Source organism: Erythrolamprus reginae, chromosome 2, assembly GCF_031021105.1.
Source record: "Erythrolamprus reginae isolate rEryReg1 chromosome 2, rEryReg1.hap1, whole genome shotgun sequence".
In the NCBI taxonomy this organism is placed as follows: domain Eukaryota; kingdom Metazoa; phylum Chordata; class Lepidosauria; order Squamata; family Dipsadidae; genus Erythrolamprus; species Erythrolamprus reginae.
The window spans coordinates 193,639,049-193,661,885 of NC_091951.1; the positions used below are offsets into that span (position 1 = coordinate 193,639,049).

The 22,837-nt window shown below is 41.7% G+C and overlaps 1 protein-coding gene across 8 annotated transcripts in view; it reads right to left on the bottom strand.

Moving 5' to 3' along the window:
- TNS2 (tensin 2) overlaps positions 1–22,837 on the bottom strand; it is a 193,235-nt gene that overhangs the window by 47,017 nt on the left and 123,381 nt on the right. For all 8 annotated transcript variants that reach the window (XM_070740986.1, XM_070740984.1, XM_070740988.1 and 5 more), the window contains 7 exons: positions 14,851–14,889; positions 12,922–12,971; positions 7,570–7,741; positions 6,625–6,675; positions 4,522–4,644; positions 1,693–1,757; positions 1,415–1,498 (listed from right to left, as the gene is read on the bottom strand). In XM_070740986.1, the coding sequence (XP_070597087.1) occupies positions 1,415–1,498; positions 1,693–1,757; positions 4,522–4,644; positions 6,625–6,675; positions 7,570–7,741; positions 12,922–12,971; positions 14,851–14,889 (584 nt within the window). The remainder of the gene's footprint in view (positions 1–1,414; positions 1,499–1,692; positions 1,758–4,521; positions 4,645–6,624; positions 6,676–7,569; positions 7,742–12,921; positions 12,972–14,850; positions 14,890–22,837) is intronic.

A 22,837-nucleotide genomic window follows, 5' to 3' on the forward strand; every position in this document is an offset into this window, starting at 1 on the left:
GTTGCCAAGCATCTGAATTGTGATCACGTGATGCTGTGAAAAACAGCCATAAGTCACTTTTTCCCCCAGTGCTTATAACTTTGAACGGTCACTGAATGAACAGTTGTAAGTTGAGGACTACCTGTATTAGTTATGTGGTAATAATTGGAAGATAAAATGAATTACACAAAAGCCAAAGGGATCTGTAGATATAAGTGGGAGGGGGGAGAGCAAATATGGCTAAAATCAATATTACGAATGCGATGTTGTGATGCAAGCTCCCCACTCCTTTTTAATGGGCCACTCCCTATATATAGGCATTATATCATTGCCTACATGCTCAAAGAGCAAAGTTTGTGGCATGACAATGCAATACAAATGTTAATCAATCTGATTAAAGAAGAGTTCCTTTGGATGCTGATCACAGAAGCCATGAAAATGACGATGTTTACTTTTGCTCTTGACTCTCATAACACAATTTATTTTCAAAGCTTCAGCCAGGTTGGCTAGGAAATTTCGACAATTCTTCATTATCTGAAAGGCAACTTTCTATTTCTTAACAAGGAAATCCATTTCTTTGATCCTCCCAAATGTGGACCATTTCAAAGATAATTTTACTTTCTACAGCCCCAGATAATGAAAAAATTCCCAAAGGGGAGAAAAATGGACAGGTGACAGAGGTGTCTCTTTGACTGCAACTGTTCCACTAATTGGATAAATAATTAGAAAAAAATGATTAATTTGATGAAGAATTTGGCATTTGATATTTATTTATTTGTTTGTTTGTTTATTTATTTATTTATTTGTTTATTTATTTATTTGATTTGATTTGATTTGATTTGATTTGATTTGATTTGATTTGTATGCCGCCCCTCTCTCTGGAGACTTGGGGCGGCTAACAGCAATAATAAAACAGCATATAATAATAATCCAATACTAAAAACAGTTAAAAAACCATTATTATAAAAACCAAACATACGTGCATAAAATTGTAAAGGCATAGGGGGAAAGAGTATCTCCATTCCCCCATGCCTGGCGGCAGAGGTGCATTGTATTATATTTTGATTTGTGGTATATAAATTGGAATCTCTGTAGGGTGTGAAAAATAATTTTTAAAAATATACAACCCCCCACCCCCCCCAAAGGAACAACAACACAGTCCTTTCCAGCAGTTCCAAGAAGGCTCTGCACTCATTTTCTCTACTCGGGTGACCCTGAGAACACAGACAAACCTCCACGACTCTATAAAAGAGTGCAAATGACTAGCTGTTTGCAAGGAATATAAGCCCTTCCGTTCCCCACTATTATCCAGTCAGAGCTGAAGAATCTTCTTAGATGAGAAGCGAAACATCTTCAAAGAAAAAAACGAGGAAGTCCAGTTTGTCCTCTTGAGAAAGCAACTTTGGCTATAAGATAAGAGGGGCGCAAGACTCACCTCTTCTGCGATGGCTGGAGGGAGGCCGCTACTTTGTCTTCACAGAACTTGCGCATGGTTAGTGTGCTGAGGGCCTGGTCTGCACTGAGGAGAGAAGGCAAGGAAGGGGCATAGAGTTACATTTATGCATTGGCAGGTTACGCACAACAGACAGGTTACAGATACATCCGGCCCACCAAAAATGTAGCTTAAGAAGAAAGCTGGAAAAGGAGGCTGAGGAAGGAAAGGAGGAGAAACAAGTGGCTGTCGGTGCTCTATCGTTTTCCCTTGCTCAATACCTTGCGGAGATTTTGCTGTAGTACATGTAAGAGGCTACGATCACACCCGTCTTGCCCTTGTTGCCCTGGCACAAAGAGAGAACACGTTAAATTGGCATTGGAGTCAGGCATTGTGACTATAAATTCAGGGGTGCAAAAAGTTTTAGGCAAAATATAACAGCCGTCTTGGAGTGGGGAGGAAAAGCACAAAAACAGGAACGCAAAAGAAGATACATTATTATCTACACTCATTTGTTCACTGGATTTGATTTGTATAAATACAATTCATTCTATGTGTTCCGTTTCTATAATTCTCTCTATACTCTCAGTGGGAAGCCATTCTGCACCACCACTACAAACCATCCAATGTCTCTTCAACGACATCCTTCTTCTTTGCAAAGCTGGGGAAGACTTAAATTTTCCATGGAAGAAGTTCCAGCCTGTCCAAACAGCCTCCAAGGAAAACTTTTTAAAAGTTGCAATTGAAAGTAAAACAGAGATGGAAAAATCCATTAATTATATTTCAAAAAAATGAGAATGAACGCAGAGAATTGTTATTCAACTTGAGCGTGTCTTAACAAACAAAAGCTGTTGGTCATAATTAGAAGAGTGGGGAGAAAATCTTGTATATTATTTTCTTCTTCTCTGTCCAATCTGGGAATGTAAAACTTTTCTTCATTTATCAGTAGCGGTTGTTTCTTCCCCCAATCCCAAAATCTTCAACCTTACATTATCTACAATAAAACTCTCCCCTTTTCTAAGAGGTCTGTAAGGGGCGTGCGTAAGTGCACCTTTGTGCCTACCATTCCTGTCCTACTGTCTTTTTATCTTTTCTATCTCTACTTTATACTTACATTATGTTAAACATACTACAATGCAATGCTATATTTGTATGACAAATAAATAAATAAAATAAATAAATGAAAACTAGTTCAATATCTTTAAGGAAATCACTAGAAAGAGGTGGAAAATGCTGATTAAGATTCCGGCTCTGATAAAACAGAGGAAAGTTTGCATGATGCCACTTCATTGCACTAAGGCAGTGATGGTGGACCTGTGGCACGCAGAGCCATATTTGAGGGCACGCGAGTCATTGCCTTATGTCAACTCCAGCGCGCATGCACATTCTGGCCAGCTGATTTTCAGCTCTCTTTTCAGCTGTTTTCCCTCTCCCCAGACTTCAAGAAAGCCTCCTGAAGCCTGGGGGTGGTGAAAAATGTCACAACAGGCCAGCTGAAAGTTCAGAAGTAGAAACATAGAAACATAGAAACATAGAAGATTGACGGCAGAAAAAGACCTCATGGTCCATCTAGTCTGCCCTTATACTATTTCTTGTATTTTATCTTAGGATGGATATATGTTTATCCCAGGCATGTTTAAATTCAGTTACTGTGGATTTACCAACCACGCCTGCTGGAAGTTTGTTCCAAGCATCTACTACTCTTTCAGTAAAATAATATTTTATCACGTTACTTCTAATCTTTCTCCAACTAACTTCAGATTGTGCCACCTTGTTCTTGTGTTCACTTTCCTATTAAAAACACTTCTCTCCTGAACCTTATTTAACCCTTTAACATATTTAAATGTTAAACATATTTATCATATTTAAATGTTAAACATATTTAACATATTTAAATGTTAAACATATTTAACATATTTAGCATCCAAACCGCTACGCACCGCCACTCATCCCAAGACCTCCCTTACCTGCCGGGGCACAGTGAAGCCATGGGTGTGTCTCCTATTCTTCTTGGGGGGGTCTCCCACCCGCTCCTCTCCGCCCCTTCCCAGAGAAGTGAACTTCCGGTTGGCCCATTGCCTTGTTTTTCACCATCCCGAAGGTTCAGGAGACTTTCCTGAACCCTGGGGATAGTGAAAAACAGCCCAATGGGCCTAGCGGAAGTCTGGAGGCTTCAGTGAGGCCTGTGTGCATGCATGGAGGGGCAGCTCAGAGAGGGGGTTATGCGCATACACGGGGCAGTGGAGGGATTGTGCATATACACAGGGATAGGGCATTGCATTATGGATGTGGGCAGGCGTGCGTGTACTATTTCATGCGCACACATCCTTTTGGCACCCGAGCCAAAAAAAGGTTCGCCATCACTGCACTAAGGGTTTTGGCAGTCATATACACTTTCAATGCTCTGCTTATCTTTCTATAAGCAGAATTAAGTGAAGGTCTATATACAATGGAGATATTTCATCGATTTAAGACTTTCTCAGGTCTCAGAGGACCTTCTAAGCCAGTGAAGGCGAACCTTTTTTCCCTCGGGTGCCAAAAGAGTGTGTGTGTGCACTATCGTACATGCAAGAGTGCCCACACCCATAAATCAATGCCTGGGGAGGGCAAAAACAGCATCCCCTGTCCCCTGGATGCCTTCTGGAGGCCAGAAATGGCTTGTTTCCCAATTAGGCTCGTGTTTCATCCTCCCCAAGCTACAAAGGCTTCCCTGGAGCAGGGAGAGGGTAAAAATGCCCTCCCACATCCCCCCGGAGGCTCTCTGGAAGCCAAAAACACCCTCCCAGAGCCTCTGTGCAAGCCAAAAATCAACTGGCTGGCATACACATGCACGTTGGAGCTGAGCGAGGGCAATGGCTCATGTGCCAGCAGATATGGCTCCACGTGCCACCTGTGGCACCCGTGCCATAGGTTCACCATCACTTTTCTAAGCTGTTGACTTTGAGAACATACCAAAACTGCTCAGTTAATGATTCTGGAAAGCCAGGATCTCATCCCTTTTTCCTAACAACAGGTAACGTCCGCTGCCTTATTTCCCTTGCGTTCATCATATTTCTTCCTTACATAAATATCTATAATAATCAGGAAATTGGGGAAGATTTTTCTCTGACCTTGCAGTGAAGGACAGCCACATGCTGAGGGTCTGAATTTAGCCAGGTCTCCATGGCTTTGCAGATGGAACAAATTTTGTCCAGAGGTGGAGCATGCAGGTCTGGCCAGCCAAAATCTTGCACCTGGACCAACAAGGAAAAAGAAGTATTGGAGTTAAAAACATGCTGAAGTATATAGGGAGGAGACAAGCTTTTGGAACTGGTGAGTATGATTTCTTGTCTATAGGATGGAACTCCCATCCCACCTTAAGTTCCCGTTGATGACTTTTAACCCACCTTTACTGCCTATGTTGCTGTCACTATAGTCCAGGGGTGTCAAACTGGTGACAACACATTTTTGTCACATGATGTATCAGAACTTTTTTCCCCCTTCACTAAAAAGGGGGTGGGCGTGGCCAGCCTGCGGGCTGTGAGTTTGACACCCCTGCTGTAGTCACTGATAATGTGACTCTAATTATAGCTGGAAAAGCGTGGGTTAATTTTTTTTTACAAGTTTTATGCATCTTTATGTACCTTCAAAGTGTCCCTGGATAGAGTTGGCGGAAGGAGAAAATTTCATTTTTACCATCTTTAGAGCAATAAAATGGAATGAGCACTATTGTCACTCTTTGTATAAAGAATAACAAGAAAATAATCATAATCATAATCATAATCATAGCTACTCAGCTGCTAGTTTTTAAAAATTTAACACATTCTAATGACCCTCCCAAGTCTTGAAGCCAAGTAACTTGGCTTGCTTTCAGCTAAAGAGCTACAATATCTGGTTTTAGGTTCAGTCTTTGACTCAATTATTATGATTTCTGTACTGCATTTCTATCTCTTTGAATTGCACACTTTGTATCAGTTTATAATAATAAAGTAGAAAAATACACAAGAAGAAAATAATACAAAATACAGGAATAAAATAAATGAAACGGGGATAATATATAAACATTTTTAAAAATCAGAAAAATACTGAATTGTGTCTAAATATACCCACATAGATGGTCTTGAGAACAACAGGCACTCCTGAACAACTTAGCTTTAACTGTTTTCAATGAAATTACAATCGTGGAAAATTAAAATTCTCTTTAAAATGTTGCCTCATACAATTTAGTACTATATGTAAATATACTGCTGAAAAAAAATAAAGGGAACCCTCAAATAACACATCCTAGATCTGAATGAATGAAATATTCTTATTGAATACTTTGTTGAATGTGCACAACATCATGTGAAATTGATTGTTAATTAGTGTTGCTTCCTAAGTGGACAGTTGGATTTCACAGAAGTTTGATTTACTTGGAGTTATATTCTGTTGTTTAAATCAGTGATTTTCAACCTTTTTTGAGCCGCGGCACATTTTTTACATTTACGAAACCCTGGGGCACATTGAGCGGGGGGGGGGGGGGCGCTAAAAAAGTTTGGACAAAAAAATTCTCTCTCTCTCTCTCTTCCTCCCCTTCACTCTATTTCTTTCTCCCTCCCTCTTTCTCTCCCTTCCTTCCTCTTTCTCTCTCTCTCCATCCCTCTTTCTTTCTCTTCCTTCCTCTCTTTTTTGCTCTCTTTCTCTCTCCCTCCCTACCTCCCTCTATGTCTTTCTCTCTCTCTCCTTCCCTCCCTCTCTTTCTCTCTCTCTCTTGCTTTCTCTCTCTCTCTTTCTCTCTCTCTTTCTCTTGTTTTCTCTCTCTCTTGCTTTCTTTCTCTCTCTCCCTTGCTTTCTTTCTCTCTTGCTTTCTCTCTCTTGCTTTCTTTCTCTCTTGCTTTCTCTCTCTCTTGCTTTCTCTCTCTCTTGCTTTCTTTCTGTCTGAGCTTCGCGGCACACTGGTTGAAAAACACTGGTTTAAGTGTTCCCTTTATTTTTTTGAGCAGTGTATTTACTGTGCATTATATCTTTCTTTCCAGGATTAATGCCTCTTTCTCTCCTTTCCTTTTGATCAGCTGAAAATGGGAACCAACAAGTCAAACTAAACTAACAATCTTACTTTATTTTAATCACAGAAAGTATAGCCATTTTATGAATTTCCACCATGTGTAAGCTTCTAATTATCTTCTAAACAGTTTCAATTTAGATGTAGTCTCAATTTAATCTAAACACCTTGGCCCCAAACGCTCATCTCTCACCTTGGGGTTCAACCGGATGATGTCATGGCGTTTCTCTGACAAGTTGAGGAGCTGTTGACATAAAGAAGCATCTTTAGCAGTTTACTCTACCAAATCAACTTTCAACTAATAACCTACAGCACCTTGATCAGAACATTTTTAAGCAGAGTTGTTCGTGTGATTTCACTCCAAATGTTACTCTCTCTTCTCAAATAAGCTTGTTAAGTTGCTTGGCCCAAAATTTTAAAAAAAGTTTTATAGTTCCCTATTCCTCTTGAAAGTCAGAATATAGCTCCTTCCCAACTTTGCCCACCCAGCTTATAGGCTGCTCCTGTTAAGTGAACTTTATACAGGAGAATTCTTCAAAATGGAGATAATGCTAATGCTTTACTTGGTATGAAATCATGACACCCCGCAGGACAAAGTGATCATTATTTCTCTCCATCTCAAGAGGTAAAACAATCGTTTTTCACAGACTCCCTCAAACCTACATAGAAATATCAAGTTGGCTCCTTCCTTAGAATAACTCTTCCTTAGAGTAACTCTCGAAACATTTAAATATGTTAAAGGGTTAAATAACGTTCAGGAGGGAAGTGTTTTTAGTAGGAAAGTGAACCCAAGAACAAGGGGCCACAATCTGAGGTTAGTTGGGGGAAAGATCAGAAGCAACGTGAGAAAATATTATTTTACTGAAAGAGTAGTAGATCCTTGGAACAAACTTCCAGCAGACGTGGTTGGTAAATCCACAGTAACTGAATTTAAACATGCCTGGGATAAACATATATCCATCCTAAGATAAAATACAGGAAATAGTATAAGGGCAGACTAGATGGACCATGAGGTCTTTTTCTGCCGTCAATCTTCTATGTTTCTATGTTTCTTCTCTCCACTCAATTTTTCTGCTCATCATCATCATCATCATCATCATCATCATCATCATCATCAACAATTCCTTGGCCTCCTTACCAGATACTTATCCTCATGCTTGGATTTGAGCATCTGCGCCACCTCTCGGAGATTGCTACGGTAACGTTGTTCCTCCAAAGCAGGAGGAAAAGACACAGAGATGATACGTTCGGTGATGTAGATGAGGTCAAAGTCATACTTGCGCTCCATGACGTGATCCAGACTGAAGCTTCTGAAAGGAAGAAAGGCAGAGAGTTTAAGGGAACCGGGACTCCAGAGGTCCACAGAACCACAATGAGCACTGAAGATTACAAAATAAAGATTGCAAAACAAATTAGCAGGCAACCACCCCCCCCTAAAACATACATAGTTTGCAATTTGGCAATAACACAGCTGATAAGTGAAACATTGCAATTGTCCAGGTAGCAATGGAAGAGAATATCTCTAGCTCAGGGTTGAACTGTGGGGACCTTGGTTGTTTACTTGCAGATAGTTCTTTAACATCATCAGGACTAGAAGGGGAGTGGGATTTACTCTCTACTTACACACAAGTGATTTTCCCTATTGGCATTGGTAGAAATGTTTTTGCTGGTTCTTTGATTATGTTTTTCTTTTAATTGTTTGAATGTTTGTCTGAGATGATAGTTCCTTGATTGGAGTATTGTTCACTCTTTGATTGTTGTTAATCTTGGTGATATTTTCTGCGTATCTGGGAATAGATTGCTAGAGAGTCATTTTGAATGGTAGGAAGATGTTGTTTTATGTGATGGTGCAATGGTAAGAATGCGATCCTGCAGCCTACTCCTGCTGACTATTGATAGCCAGCAATTTGCCAGTTCGAATCACACCAGTCTTAAGGTTGACTCAGCCTTCCAGTCTTCGAGGTCAGTAAAATGAGGACACAGCTTGTTGGGGGCAATATGCTGACTCTGTAAACTGCTTAAAGTGGGCTGTAAAGCACTGTGAAGTGGTATATAATTCTAAGTGATGCTGCTATTGCTATGTGCCTGTTGATGGCTGATTTGTCTGAGTGCCAAGCTTCCAATTGTGCAGGTACCTTAAACCAAAATTCAACAAAACCAGTGGTTCATCATATAATCAGTTCTAGGAGCAACCTAGTGTTTTTATATAAGAACATAAGAAGAAGAGCCATGCTGAATCAGGCCAAAGCCCATCGAGTCCAGCATTCTGTGTCACACAGTGGCCCACCAATTGTCCATGGGAATCTTGAGCAGAAAGAGAAGGCAAGACCCTCCCTTTCCCTTGACCCCCAACAAATGGTACTCAAGGGAATCCTGCCTGCCTCAACCAACATAGAGGCGGCATATGGAGATCCGTTTCAATAACCACCGATACACTTAGTATCCATGAATCTGTCTAATCTTGCCTTGAAGCTGTCAAGGCTGACAGCTGTCATGACCTCTTCTGGAAGTGAATTCCATAAACCAACAACCCTCTGGGTGAAGAAATATTTCCCTTTATTTGTCCTCACTTTCTCGCGTATGAGCTTTAGGGAAGTGCCCCCTCGTCCTAGTATTGTGTGATAGAGAAAATAATTTTTCTCTATCCACCTTTTCTATCCCATGCATGATTTTATATACTTCGATCAAGTCACCCCTTGCTGTGGTTCAGCCTGAGGCTGCTCAGGGACCGGCTGTGTCTCTGCTGGCTCCATGCCCGGAGGAGGATGACAGCGAAGAGGAGGGGGCTGAACAGTCGGACAGGGGAGAGGAAAATCAGGAATGGGATGAAGGAGAACAGCATGAGAGCCCCGGGGGGGGGCTCTCCCCAGCCAGTAGTTTGGAGTCATTAGGTGATGACGCTCAAGCCGTCATTGACATGCAACAGAGACAGTCAGATCAAAGAAAGGAGCAATTAAAGAAGTATTATCAGCACTGAATTAGGAACAGCTGGGTTTGGGTGTGGTCCTCCTTAGCAGGGTTTAAAAGACAGGCAAGCCCTTGAAGCCATGTGGAGTGTTATCAGTTTGGAGTTGCGTTATCCTGTCTTGTTTCTCGGCGTCTCTGTTCCTGGCTGGTGACCCAGCAGCTTTGGAAGACCTGTGGGAGGTGTAGGTCTGCTATCTACAGCCTCGGTTTGGCAGCAAGAATTCTGTATTGCTGCATGGACTTTTGCCTTCGTGGATATATCTGAAGAGACAACATTTTCCTGTTTGTAAGGACATTTTCTGTTACCTGTGTTTTTCTTGAATTTGATAAAACTGCCTTTGCCTTTTACCAGTGTGTCTGGCTTCTCTTTTTGGGTTGGTATTGGCTTCTGGAGTGACCTAGACAGAACACCCCTTAAATGCCGTCTTTTAAGGCTGAAGAGACCAAGGCATTGCAACCTGGTTTCATAAGGGAGGTTATCTATTTTGATAAGGGAGGTCCTCTATTTTCTTCATTTTCTTAAACTTATATCCTGCTATTCCATATAATGATAGAATTGGAAAGTGCGTTGGAAGTCTTTGTATAGAATCATCTGCTCTAGGTAGAAACTACAGCATCTATGACAAATAGTCCTGATCAACTTCTGTTTAAAAACCTCCAATGAGGAAAAAAGCACTGCAACCAATTTTCCAATTGATAATTTGCATCAATGCAAAGTGCAATAGGCTATAGCCATATAAATGTATCAGAAACACAAAAACAAAAACACACACATGCCTATTTAGATAAGTCTGTATAGAATTTTAATGGTACAGTATATTGTATTACATTTTACATTTTTTCCTCCTGTATTTCTTCACTAATTTTTAAGCACTTGTTATGTAATTTTTTAATCCTGTATATAGTTTGTGGTTTTGTTCTTTTTTTGCTTCTTTCTTTTTTCTAGTCATTTATTTTAAAAGCAATGAAAATTATTAAAAAATTATTAAATTATTAAAATTATTAAAAAGTCTACAGAGAGGGGCGGCATATAAATCCAATAAATCTAATCTAATCTAATCTATTGCATTTACCAGTGAGTTTCTCCTAACATTTAATTGATGGCTTCCTTGCAATGCCAATTCATGTACTGTAGATAAGGTTTTCTACAAAAACGGAGAACAAATCAACTGACTTTCTGAAGACTCCAGTCTCCAGTGAAGCAGCTGGAACAAAGGGAAACCTTATTTGTGAAGATTAGTCCTTAGCCTTGACCCAGAATATTTTGGCCAATAAAAAGGCAGATGGAAGAAAATGTTTTTCTTAAACCACTAGATTGGTTTAAGCAGATAAAGCTTGCTATCAAAGAACAATGGTTGAGGAATGCATGACTTACATTCATATCTAGTCATTAATGAAAACTGTCTTGCTTGGGATGAGTCAAAAAAGAGAGGCAATTCTGATGAACTGTTAAAAAAATTTCTCCTCCATTGATTTACTAATTGCAAACAAGCATAATAAATGATTGAAGAAAAACAACAACAATATCTCAATATATGATAACTGCTGTGAGTTGTATGCATAGAGGTAGAAAGACTCCCATGATGGAAGAATGGATGATGTTAATGGAACTAGCTGAGATGGTGATTGCAGAAAAGACTTTGCCCAGTTTTGTTTTTATGTGGACTTTCAGAATTTTTTGTAGAAACTGCAAAAAATGCTACATTATCTTTGGGACTTGACAATTAGAAATGTTTATGATTGTGGAAATGCTGTGTGTTGTCGAATTTCAGATCAAAATGTTATATAGAGATTAGATTAGATTTATTGGATTTATATGCCGCCCCTCTCCGCAGACTCGGGGCGGCTCACAACAATGGTTAAAAAAAGTACATAGTAACAAATCTAATATTTAGCAATCTAAATTACAGTTTTAGGTTAAAAATTCCCCCCAAAAAAGAAACCCCAAAATATAAAAAACAAGCACACAATCGAATCATACACAAAAACTACATGGGCAAGGGGGAGATGTTTCAATTCCCCCATGCCTGATGGCAGAGGTGGGTTTTAAGGAGTTTACAAAAGGCAAGGAGGGTGGGGGCAATCCTAATCTCTGGGGGGAGCTGGTTCCAGAGGATCAGAGCCACCACAGAGAAGGCTCTTCCCCTGGGTCCTGCCAGACGACATTGTTTAGTCGACGGGACTCAGAGAAGGCCAACTCTGTGGGACCTAACCGATCGCTGGGATTCATGCAGCAGAAGGCGGTCTCGCAGATATCCTGTTGTGTTTATAATTGTATCTGGTATTTACCCTTTTATAAGTTGTATAAGTTAATTAGCCTTTTTGAGTTTTTCATTTTTTTCTATTCTTTTGCACCTTCCTATCCTTTATTTTAACTTCTTAATTCCTTCTTTGTTTTTATAGTTTGTGTTTTTTGTAAAAATTTAATAAAGCACTTAAAAACGCCCGGAAGCAACTGTGTTTATCTTTTTAGAATGAAGCATACGGTACTGAAATGCCTTCATTTTTCTCCCCCATTATTATTATTAACTTAAAGGCATTCTCCATAACACTGTCTCCACTGGCATAATTCACAACTGATTCAATAAATACTGACTCTTTCTTGTCTCCCCGCCATCACCAAACCTAAATTTCAATGCAGCGTTAATCAGCAGCGGGTTGTTCCCGGTTTGGCCTGGTTCTAAGAACCAGTAGCACCGGCAGCAGGAGGCTCTGCCCACCTACCCAGAACACTCTGCCCATCTATCTGGGCGCTTCTGTGCATGTGCAAAAGTATTGTGTGTGTGCACAAATGCCCGCACGTGAACCTATAGCAAAGAGTTTTAGAACCCACTACCGGCATTAATCCATTTTCTTTCTAGTTCCAAAAAGAACTGTGATTAATTGAGGATAATATTGAGTATAAGAAACTAAGAGAAGATTACTTCTGGCTTTAAAAATAGCTCATATTAAAAACAATAGACTAAAAACTGGTCCATCCCTCACCATCCCTGCATTTCAAGGCCAATAAAATTACACACACACACACACACACACACACATTTTGTGTTTCCCCCAAAGTAAGACCCTGTGTTATATTTTTTTGAACCCTGAAATAAGCGCTTGGCCTAATTGCCATGCACTAAAAAAACTGATTATCAAAAAAACTGATTATTATCAAGGGATGTCTTATTTTGGGGGAAACAGGGGGCATATGCATTTACATAAATATATACATATACACATACATATACACCCATATGTATGTATATTTGTTTTCGTAGATTTTCACGGGTACAGGTATGGAGGTCTTGGCATATTTGGGTTTCTTCCCGTGTAGGATTCAGATATTTCTGGCAACGTTTTGACGAGGTCCCACTCGTCAATATTGTATTGATGATGAGTTGGACCTCGTCGAAACGTCGCCAGAAATATCTGAATCCTACATGGGAAGAAACCCAAATATTCCAAGACCTTCATATGTATGTATGTATACACATACACATACACACATATGATAAATAATGTCAGGATCATGCTGTACCTGGGCAATGTGTTCCGTTGCTTTGCAGTGTTGAGCGATTTGGTGGAGCCCTGAAAAATAAGATAGAAGGAAAGAGGTCAGCATCTAACAAATAAAGAGTAGAAAAAATACTATTATTATTTATTAGATTTGTATGCCGCCCCTCTACGAGGAATATTGTATTAACAGCAAGACAAGAGCACAATGAATGAAGGTATTACTGTGTAAAGAAAGAACATAAAAATTAAATAGGAAAATATTCATAAAACACCAATTTTTGGACCCATGCTGAATATTTTACATCTCAGTTGGCTTTTATAGTTAATTCTGAGGGAGCAAAGATTTGTTAATCATCAATCTTTCCCCTTAATCTGATGGTATCTGAGGCAGTGCTCAAGTAGTGAATCACTGTACCTTTGTGTCTCTGGGTATGCTTGCAAGTCCAGTCAACGAAGTAGTGGAAGTGATGTGCCGGTGCCTGGAGGCTGTTGGGGCCTGGATGGGTGTCAACAAACTCAAACTCAACCCAGACAAGACGGAGTGGCTGTGGGTCTTGCCTCCCAAGGACAATTTCATCTGTCCGTCCATTACCCTGGGGGGGGGAACTATTGACCCCCTCAGAGAGGGTTCGCAACTTGGGCGTCCTCCTCGATCCACAGCTGACATTGGAACATCATATTTCGGCTGTGGCGAGGAGGGCGTTGGCCCAGGTTCGCCTGGTGCACCAGTTGCGGCCCTATTTGGACAGGGAGTCACTGCTCACAGTCACTCATGCCCTCATGACCTCGCGGTTCAATTACTGCAACGCTCTCTACATGGGGCTACCTCTGAAAAGTGTTCGGAAACTTCAGATCGTGCAGAACGCCGCCAGAGCCATCGTGGGGCTTCCTAGATTCGCCCACGTTTCTGCAACACTCCGTGGCCTGCATTGGCTGCCGATCAGTTTCCGGTCATAATTCAAAGTGTTGGTTATGACCTTTAAAGCCCTGTATGGCATTGGACCAGAGTATCTCCGGAACCGCCTGCTACCGCACGAATCCCAGCGACCGATAAGGTCCCACAGAGTTGGCCTTCTCCGGGTCCCGTCGACCAAACAATGTCGTTTGGTGGGCCCCAGGGAAGAGCCTTCTCTGTGGCAGCCCCAGCCCTCTGGAATCAACTCCCCCCAGAGATTAGAACTGCCCCCACACTCCTTGTCTTTCTTAAATTACTCAAGACCCATCTATACTGCCAGCCATGGGGGAGTTGAGACACCTTTCCCCCAGGCTTTTTTATATTTATGTTTGGGTATGTATATGTTGTTTGCTTTTTTAAATATGATAGGGTTTTATGTGCTTTTTAACATTAGATTTGTTTTTGCTGGAATATTGTTTTTATTATTGTTGTAAGCCATCCCGAATCTTCGGAGAGGGGCGGCATACAAATCTAATGAATTGAATTGAATTGACTCCTAGTGGCTTACTGGACAAGGTCCTGCAGTTTTCTTTATTTTTTTGGGAAGTGGATTGTCCTTGCCTGCTTCCTTGGGCTGGGAGAGAGTGACTGGCCTAAGGAAACCCAGCTGGCTTTGTTCCTAAGAACTCACCCTGCTTTCTAGCCTGGTGCCTTTAATCTAACACCAAACTGGTTCTGATATCTGTACTAGAACAATGGTCCCCCACAAGATAAGTATAAAGTCAGTTTTCCTACCAGAAAGGCAAGGAGATGAAACTGAACGCCCCAATTTGACCCAAGGAATAGAGATACCTTTTAATAATGTGTCTTGAAGTTCACATGATTTTAATGACTAAATTGCAAAGTAAACGAGGACTTTAAGTACAAAAGCATTAACTATAAAAACAAAGAAGAAAAATATTCCCACGCTCCTAGGGATTAGTGTCAACATAATGGCAGAAACACCAGACTATGGGACCGGCAGATTTAGAAGAATAGCATCAAACAGAGCCTTACCAAATGTTCAATGCGCCGGACTGGGGCTGTATTCCGTCTCTAAACATATGGAAGAAGATACATGTTCAAATTTTAAAAAAACACACCAAAGAGCATTAACAACAAGGTTGCATGATGATGCCGGTACGTACAGTTTCAAAGAAGTTCTCGGTAGGAATGTTGCTGCTCATTGAACTGCAAGAGCTATTAACCACAGAGCTGAAGGAAAATCATGCAGTGTTTTGCCAACAAAATCATGCAACTAGTTTTCCTGCTAGGATACGCTCTCCAAATAATCTACTATCAACGCGTTGTAAATTGCTCCCTCCATTCGCAAATCCACTCAGGACAGAAGTCATTGCTACACAGAGTTAACTTCAAAGAGTAATCCATATATCTGAGCAAAATCTGAGCAAAGGTTTTCCTTTGATGTCACACCTCCTTCCAGGGCCACCATCAGGAATTTTGGGGCCCCATACAGCTTAAGTGTCTGCCCCCCCCCCCCGGCCATTTTAAAACTACTGCCCCCCAAATCCCGTGCCATGCCCACCATGGCCACACACCCTGGCAAGCCCACCCCCAGCCCTCTGAGGTCAAAAACAGCCCTGATGTGGCCCTCAATGAAATTGAGTTTGACACCCCTGGCCTAGAGGCTAAATCCTATGATCAAGGGCTAAGTGAACGAGTATGTTTAGCTCAATAAATAGAAAACTGAGGGGGAATATAATAGTAGTTTCCCAATCCTTAAAGTGCTGCCACAGAGCAGATGGCATCTATTTATTCTCCATGCCACCTGAAGGTAGTACAAGAAGCAATGGGCGGAACCTCACCAAGAAGAAATGCAATCTGGAAATAAGGAAAAACTTGGGACTGGGCGGCATAGAAATAAATAAATAAATAAATAAATAAATCCCTTCTTTTTTATTAAAAGAAATTAATAGAAACATAGAAACATAGAAGACTGACGGCAGAAAAAGACCTCATGGTCCATCTAGTCTGCCCTTATACTATTTCCTGTATTTTATCTTAGGATGGATATATGTTTCTCCCAGGCATGTTTAAATTCAGTTACTGTGGATTTACCAACCACGTCTGCTGGAAGTTTGTTCCAAGCATCTACTACTCTTTCAGTGAAATAATGTTTTCTCAGGTTGCTTTTGATCTTTCCCCCAACTAACTTCAGATTGTGTCCCCTTGTCCTTGTATTCACTTTCCTATTAAAAACACTTCCCTCCTGGACCTTATTTAACCCTTTGACATATTTAAATGTTTCGATCATGTCCCCCCTTTTCCTTCTGTCCTCCAGACTATACAGATTGAGTTCATGAAGTCTTTCCTGATACGTTTTATGCTTAAGACCTTCCACCATTCTTGTAGCCCCTCTTTGGACCCGTTCAATTTTGTCAATAATAATAAAAAAAAAACAAAATCCATTACTATTAAAACTAAAACAACCAGCAAAACTATTAATAAAAACAGGTGAGGGCTTGGTTTTTTTCTCTGTTATTATTTAAGTGCTTTTACCATATGCTTTAAATCAAGAATCACTTCTCTCTCTGTTTCTCTCTCTTTTCTGTCATTCTCTGCCTCAATCATTTTCTCATTTCTCTTTTTTCTCTCTCCTTTTTCTATCATTTCTCTCTCTCTTCCTTCCATTCTTCTCTCTCTCTCTTTCTTCCTCTCTTTCACTCTTTTCCTTCCTCTCTCATCTCTTTCTTTCTCTTTCTCTCTCTCTCTTCCTTCCTCTCTCATCTCTTTCTTTCTTTCTTTCTCTATCTTGCTTTCTTTCTCTCTCTCACTCTCTTCCTTCCTCTCTCATTTCTCTCTCTCTTTCTATCTCTCTCTCTCTTTCTCTATCTTGCTTTCTTCTCCCCCCTCTCTCTTTCTTTCTCTATCTTGCTTTCTTCCTCTCTCTCCCTCTCTTCCTTCCTCTCTCATCTCTCTCTCTCTTTCTCTCTCCCTCTCTTTCTCTATCTTGCTTTCTTCCTCTCTCTCTCTTCCTTCCTCTCTCATCTCTTACTTTCTTTCTCTCTCTCTTTCTCTATCTTGCTTTCTTCCTCTCTCTCACTCTTCCTTCCTCTCTCATCTCTCTCTCTTTTCTTTCTCTCTCTTTCTCTATCTCTCCCCCTCTTTCTCTCTCTCTCTTTTTCTCACTTTCCCTCTCTTGTTTTCTTTCTCTCTCTCTCTTGCTTTCTCTCTCACACTCTTTCTCTCTCTCGTTCTCTTTCTCTTGCTATCTCTTTCTCTCCCCCTATTTCTCTCTCTCTCTCTCACTCACTTTCTCTCTATCTTGTTCTGTCGTTGCTCTCACTCTCTCTCTCGTTCTCCGGAGGCTGGCGAAAGTAATTTTCAATGTCGGGCGCGCGGGCTGACGCGCGCTCTCCCCATCCCCCTGCTGCCAGCCCAACCCGGAAAATTCAAAGTAAGAAAAACCTTCGCTCTTACTTTGAATGTTCCGGGCAGGTTGGCAGGGAGATGGAGAGAGCGCGCGTCAGCCCGCATGTCCGACATTGAAAATCGCCTTCGCCGGCCGGCAGCCCCCACTGTGAGAATGCCTGCAGAGAAAAAAGAGAGGCGGAGCGGGCGAGGGCAGCGGCGAGTAGCCACGGGGGCGCGAGGGGGCTAGAGGCGCGGGGGGCGGGGGCGGCCGCGGCTTCATGCACGTCCTTGGAAAAGGGTGCGCGGGGGGCCTTTTGGGGGACGCTGGCGCACGCGTGCGAAGCCTACAACTTGTGCTTGTGTTAAATTTTGTTTCTTTCCTAAGCAGCCTTCTGTGTAAAAAAATCCATTTGGGAACGACTCGTTCCCAAATGGATTTTTTTACACAGAAGGCTGCTTAGGAAAGTAACAAAATTTAACACAAGCGCAACTAACACAAGCGCAACCGCCACCCCGAAGGGGCTCCTACCTTTGCCGCACGCTTTATTCTGGGACTGGAGGACCACGCTGCCAAAGGCTCCGTCGGGGCTTTGAGTCCTGCCTCGCGAGGGCTAGAGGGCCCGCCTTTTTCGTTGGTGAGGCAGGCGGCCAGCAAGAGAGGGCCGGTACTGCACATGTGCAAGGAGCTGCTCACTGGGCACAAATTACTGTAGGCGCCAGGAGGCCGTCGGGCAAAACAGCCCCCCCCTCATTGTTCAATTTGGCCGGGCCCGTGACAACACTCCCAGTAGTACCGCCCTATCGGCGGCCCTGCCTCCTTCTAACACAGAAATAGAAACTATTTTGCTCGGGGGGGGGCTGCAATTCTCCCTCTCTCCCAAATTGGACTGACATTCCCAATTCTATTACCAGTACAGAATAGTCCTTGACTTATAACGGTTCATTTGGTAACTGTTCAAAATAATGAAAAAAGTTTCTCATGACCACAGCCATTGCAGCATCCCCATCGTCGCAAGATCAAAATTCGGGTGGTCATATTTATGCAGTATCCCAGGGTCAAGCCAATCAGCTCTTGCAACCCTCTAATCCTTTAACCAGCAAAGTCAATGGAGAAGCCGGGTTTCCTTAACAACCATGTTCCTCACTTAACCGCAGTGATTTACTTAACAACTTTGGCAAGAAGATCATAAAATGGAGCAAAACACAACAAATGTCTTACTCAGCAGTACAAGATTTGGGCAAAACTGTGGTTGTAAGTCAAGGACTAGTACCACTACCAGTATCAGTATTTTAAATAATATTTCCACATCCCAAGTATTGAACCACAGTAGGAATTCTTTGCTGTCCTAATTCTTCTTCCATCTAAATTGCAGGATAACAGATAACCAGTGTTGGAAGGGACCTTGCAAGTCATTAACCCTCTGCCCAAGCAGGAAGACTCCACATCTGCCTCTACCTAGGATCGAACTTACAACCTCCTGATTGTGAAGCAAGAACTCCACCTCTAGGCAGACTTGGAGACTTGGGGAAAAAGGCTTCGTTGACAACTGTCTGAGGAAATAAGACTCTGATCCACAAAAGCTTACGCGACAGCACACTTTTAAACCATCACAATATTTCTATGGTCAGCTGTCCACTATTGTAGAAAGGAGAAGAGGATTTGCAGTGAAATTCAGACCACTTCTTGCTCACACAAGAGCAAAAACCAAGAAGGCAGAGCTGAGAGCAACAACTCTCAGCAGTAGCGATGGCGAAAGAGATCTCGGAGTCTTGGTGGATAATCAACTAAACATGAGCCAACAATGTGCAGCAGCAGCCAAAAAAGCCAATACAATCCTAAACTGCATCAACAGGAGAATACACTCCAAGACCAGGGAAGTCTTAATACCACTCTACTACGCCCTGGTCAGACCACACCTGGAGTACTGTGTTCAGTTCTGGTCACCACACTTCAAAAAAGACATTGAAACTCTGGAGAAGGTGCAGAAAAGAGCAACCAAAATGATCAGGGGTCTAGAAACAAAGACTTACGAAGAGAGACTGCGGGAACCTGCATGGATAGCCTAGAGAAAAGGAGGGCCAGAGCGGACATGATAGCGGTCTACAGGTATACGAGGGGTTGCCACAGAGAGGAGAGGATCACTTTATTCTCCAGGGCACCGGAGGGCCGGACGAGGAACAACGGCTGGAAGCTGACCAAGGAGAGATTCAACCTGGAAATAAGGAAGAACTTCCTGACGGTCAGAACGATCAACCAGTGGAACAACCTACCAGTGGACGTTGTGAACTCCAATACTCTGGACATTTTTAAGAGGAAATTGGACTGCTATTTGGCTGGGATGCTATAGGGTTCCTGCTTAGGCAGGGGGTTGGACGATAACCCGCATGGTCCCTTCCAACTCTTACAATAAATGAATGAATGAATGAATGAATGAATGAATGAATGAATGAATGAATCTCCAGTTCAAATGAGCCGCCTGGAAATCTTGGCCTCCCTTGGTCCCCTTCAAAGAGTTTTGCAATCTCCCTTGGATCTCTCAGCCTTCCCTTCAACCACAGTGTGTGGGGCTTCACTTCTGATGAACTCTAACCCCCACCTCCCAGCTTTGTGAAGATGGCACCGCCCATGAATCACCCACACTGCATATTCAAACATTAATACAATTGAGAGAATCCAGAAATATTTCATGAGAAGAATCCTCCACTCATCCGCTTGCAACAGACTACCTTATGCCACCAGACTTGAAATTTGAGGTTTAGACAACTTAGAACTATGTTGCCTTTGGTCTGACCTAAGCACAGTACATAAAACTATCCCCTACAATGTCCTACCTGTCAGTGACTACTTCAACTTCAACCACAACAATACATGAGCACACAATAAATGCAAACCTAAGGTAAACCGCTCCAAACTTGATTGCAGGAAATATGACTTCAGCAACAGAGTTATCAATGCCTGGAATGCACTACCTGACTCTATGGTTTCCTCCTCAAACCCCCAAAACTTTAACCTTAGACTGTCTACTGTTGACCTCACCCCATTCCTAAGAGGCCTTTAAGGGGGGGGGGGTGTAGACGCACCAGCGTGCCTACCAACCCTGTCCCAAGGTCCTGTTTTATTCATATCCATTACACGTATTAATAACCATGTTTATACCTATATCTGTTATCTAATATGTGCTTGACAATATAGATGGATGGATGGATGGATGGATGGATGGATGGATGGATGGATGGATGGATGGATGGATAGATAGATAGATAGATAGATAGATAGATAGATAGATAGATAGATAGATAGATAGATAGATAGATAGATATTATTATTATTTATTAGATTTCTATGCCACCCCTCTCCGAGGACTCGGAGCGGCTCACAGCAATAGTAGGTACAATAAAGTACAAATCCAATATAAACTATATTAAAACCCCCATTATTATAAACAACGATAGATAGATAGAGAGAGAGAGAGAAAGAGAAAGAGAAAGGTAGAATGGGGTGGCCATTCATTCCACGCTCCAATGGGGGAACAGGCACAGGGCAATCAAGTGTAGATTCATTTTTGATCCGTACAATGCAAATGAGAGATCTAGGACACATGTTAGTTCAAATCTGGTAACAGCACATGGTCACCACATTAAAGCTGCATTGCAAAAATTGAGTGAAATAAACTAAAGGCAAAGAATCAGCTGATTCAAAACTGTTGCCCTGCTCCTTTTTGGTATTAGATAAAGATTACAGTTTTGTTGTCTGCTGGCAAGGTGGGAGGAACCTAAACTAATTAGGGGGGAGGTCTAAATGGATCTTTAGATTCCTGTCAATCCTCCTTGCTCTTGTGGAGAAAAATAATTAAAGTGTAAATCCATTTTACTCGCTTTCTCAGTATCCATTGCTGTAATTATTGTGAAACCTGGTTCTGAGAAAAGGAGGAAATACAGGTAGTCTTCAACTTACAACCGTTCATTTAGTGACCGTTTAAAGTTACAATGGCAATGAAAAAAGTGACTTATGATCATTTTTCAGAGTTACAAGCTTTGCAGCATCCACGTGAGCACATGATCAAAATTCACATGTCTGGAAACTGGTTCATAGTTATGACCATTGCTATGCCTCCCCCTCCAAGGTCACGTGACCTCATTTTGTGACCGTCTGACAAGCAAAGTCAATGGGGAAGCCAGGTTCACTTAACAACCGGGTTACTAACTTATCAGCTGCAATTATTCACTTAGCAACTCTGGCAAGTAAAGTCGTAAAATGGGGCAAAACTCATTTAATGAATATCTCACTTAACAAGAGAAATTTCTGTTGTTCAGTGAGACATTCGTTAAGTGAGTTTTACCCCATTTTGCTCATTTGTGGTCATAAGATGAGGACTACCTGTATACACCTGCAGTCACCTCTTTCCTTTCCCTTTCCAAGTGGCTCTCAACTAAACTAGTCAGGGCAACATATTGTGGACTGATTCTCTTAAATCATTTATGGTGATGGATGGGTGGAAGGAAGAGAATAGACCGAATTATCTTTAATCCGAAGAAGCCAAAATAGGAAATAGGGTGGGTGGGTGGGTGGGTGAGTGGGTGGGTGGGTGGATGGATAGATGGATGGATGGATGGAGTAGGCTCCCTCCCATATTTGGATATACCATGTAACTCGACAGAAAAACATTTAATCTTTCCCCTGGTTTAACTGATTAGGGAGGAGAACTTGTGGCTTGGTGTGTGTGTGTGTAAAAGCAATGCCTAACAAAGCAAGTAGCCCAAATTCAAGTCCTAGGAAAATATGGCTAGCTGATGAGAGCTAAATAGCTTGAAATAGATCTATACTAGTTTCCCTTTATTTCTTTATTAGTTGAAATTAGTAAATTTCAATCAATCTATCTATCCATCCATCCATCCATCCATCCATCCATCCATCCATCCATCTATCTGTCATCTATCTATCAACACACACACACAAGCCTGATCTAAATAGAAACCATCAGTTCAGACAGGTCATCTTGGATGTAGAAATGAATATATTATTTCACCATTTGGATACCAAAAGAGAGGGGGGGAAAGCATTCACTGAACAGAAAAAAGGAGCAATTTATAAAGTGCAATGAATCAACACATGTCCAGGTTATATAGCAGAAAAAGAGAATTCCCTCACAGATACACTTTGAATGGTGGTGCATCTACAGGACACAGGCTGTTTTGTTTCATGAGCAACCCCCCTGCCCTAAAATAATCTTGCATCAGGAAGGAGACAGAATCTTTCTGTGGGGTAGGTGAAAGCTGGGAACACATTACTGTACATGGGAACATTGGCGAAAGCAGTTTATGAAACAACAGGAACAGCTCCAACTCATTCCTGACTAAAGTTTTCCCAGCTCTTTAAAAATGAGTAACAGACCGATAAAAATCAAGCACTGGAAGTATTTTAAAGAATACCTAAATCAGCTACACAATTTTTGAATGGGGATGGGGTGGGGGGGAATCCCGAGCCAGTGTACCGTATTCTAAAATACCGAAGGAGAATGAAAGAGCAGGGTATGAGAAAAATCAAACAATTCCTGCATGCATCCCAAACTTTGCAGAGACGGGCAATTATGCAAGATCATAATTCAGAAGGGAAAAACCTCAGACTAAA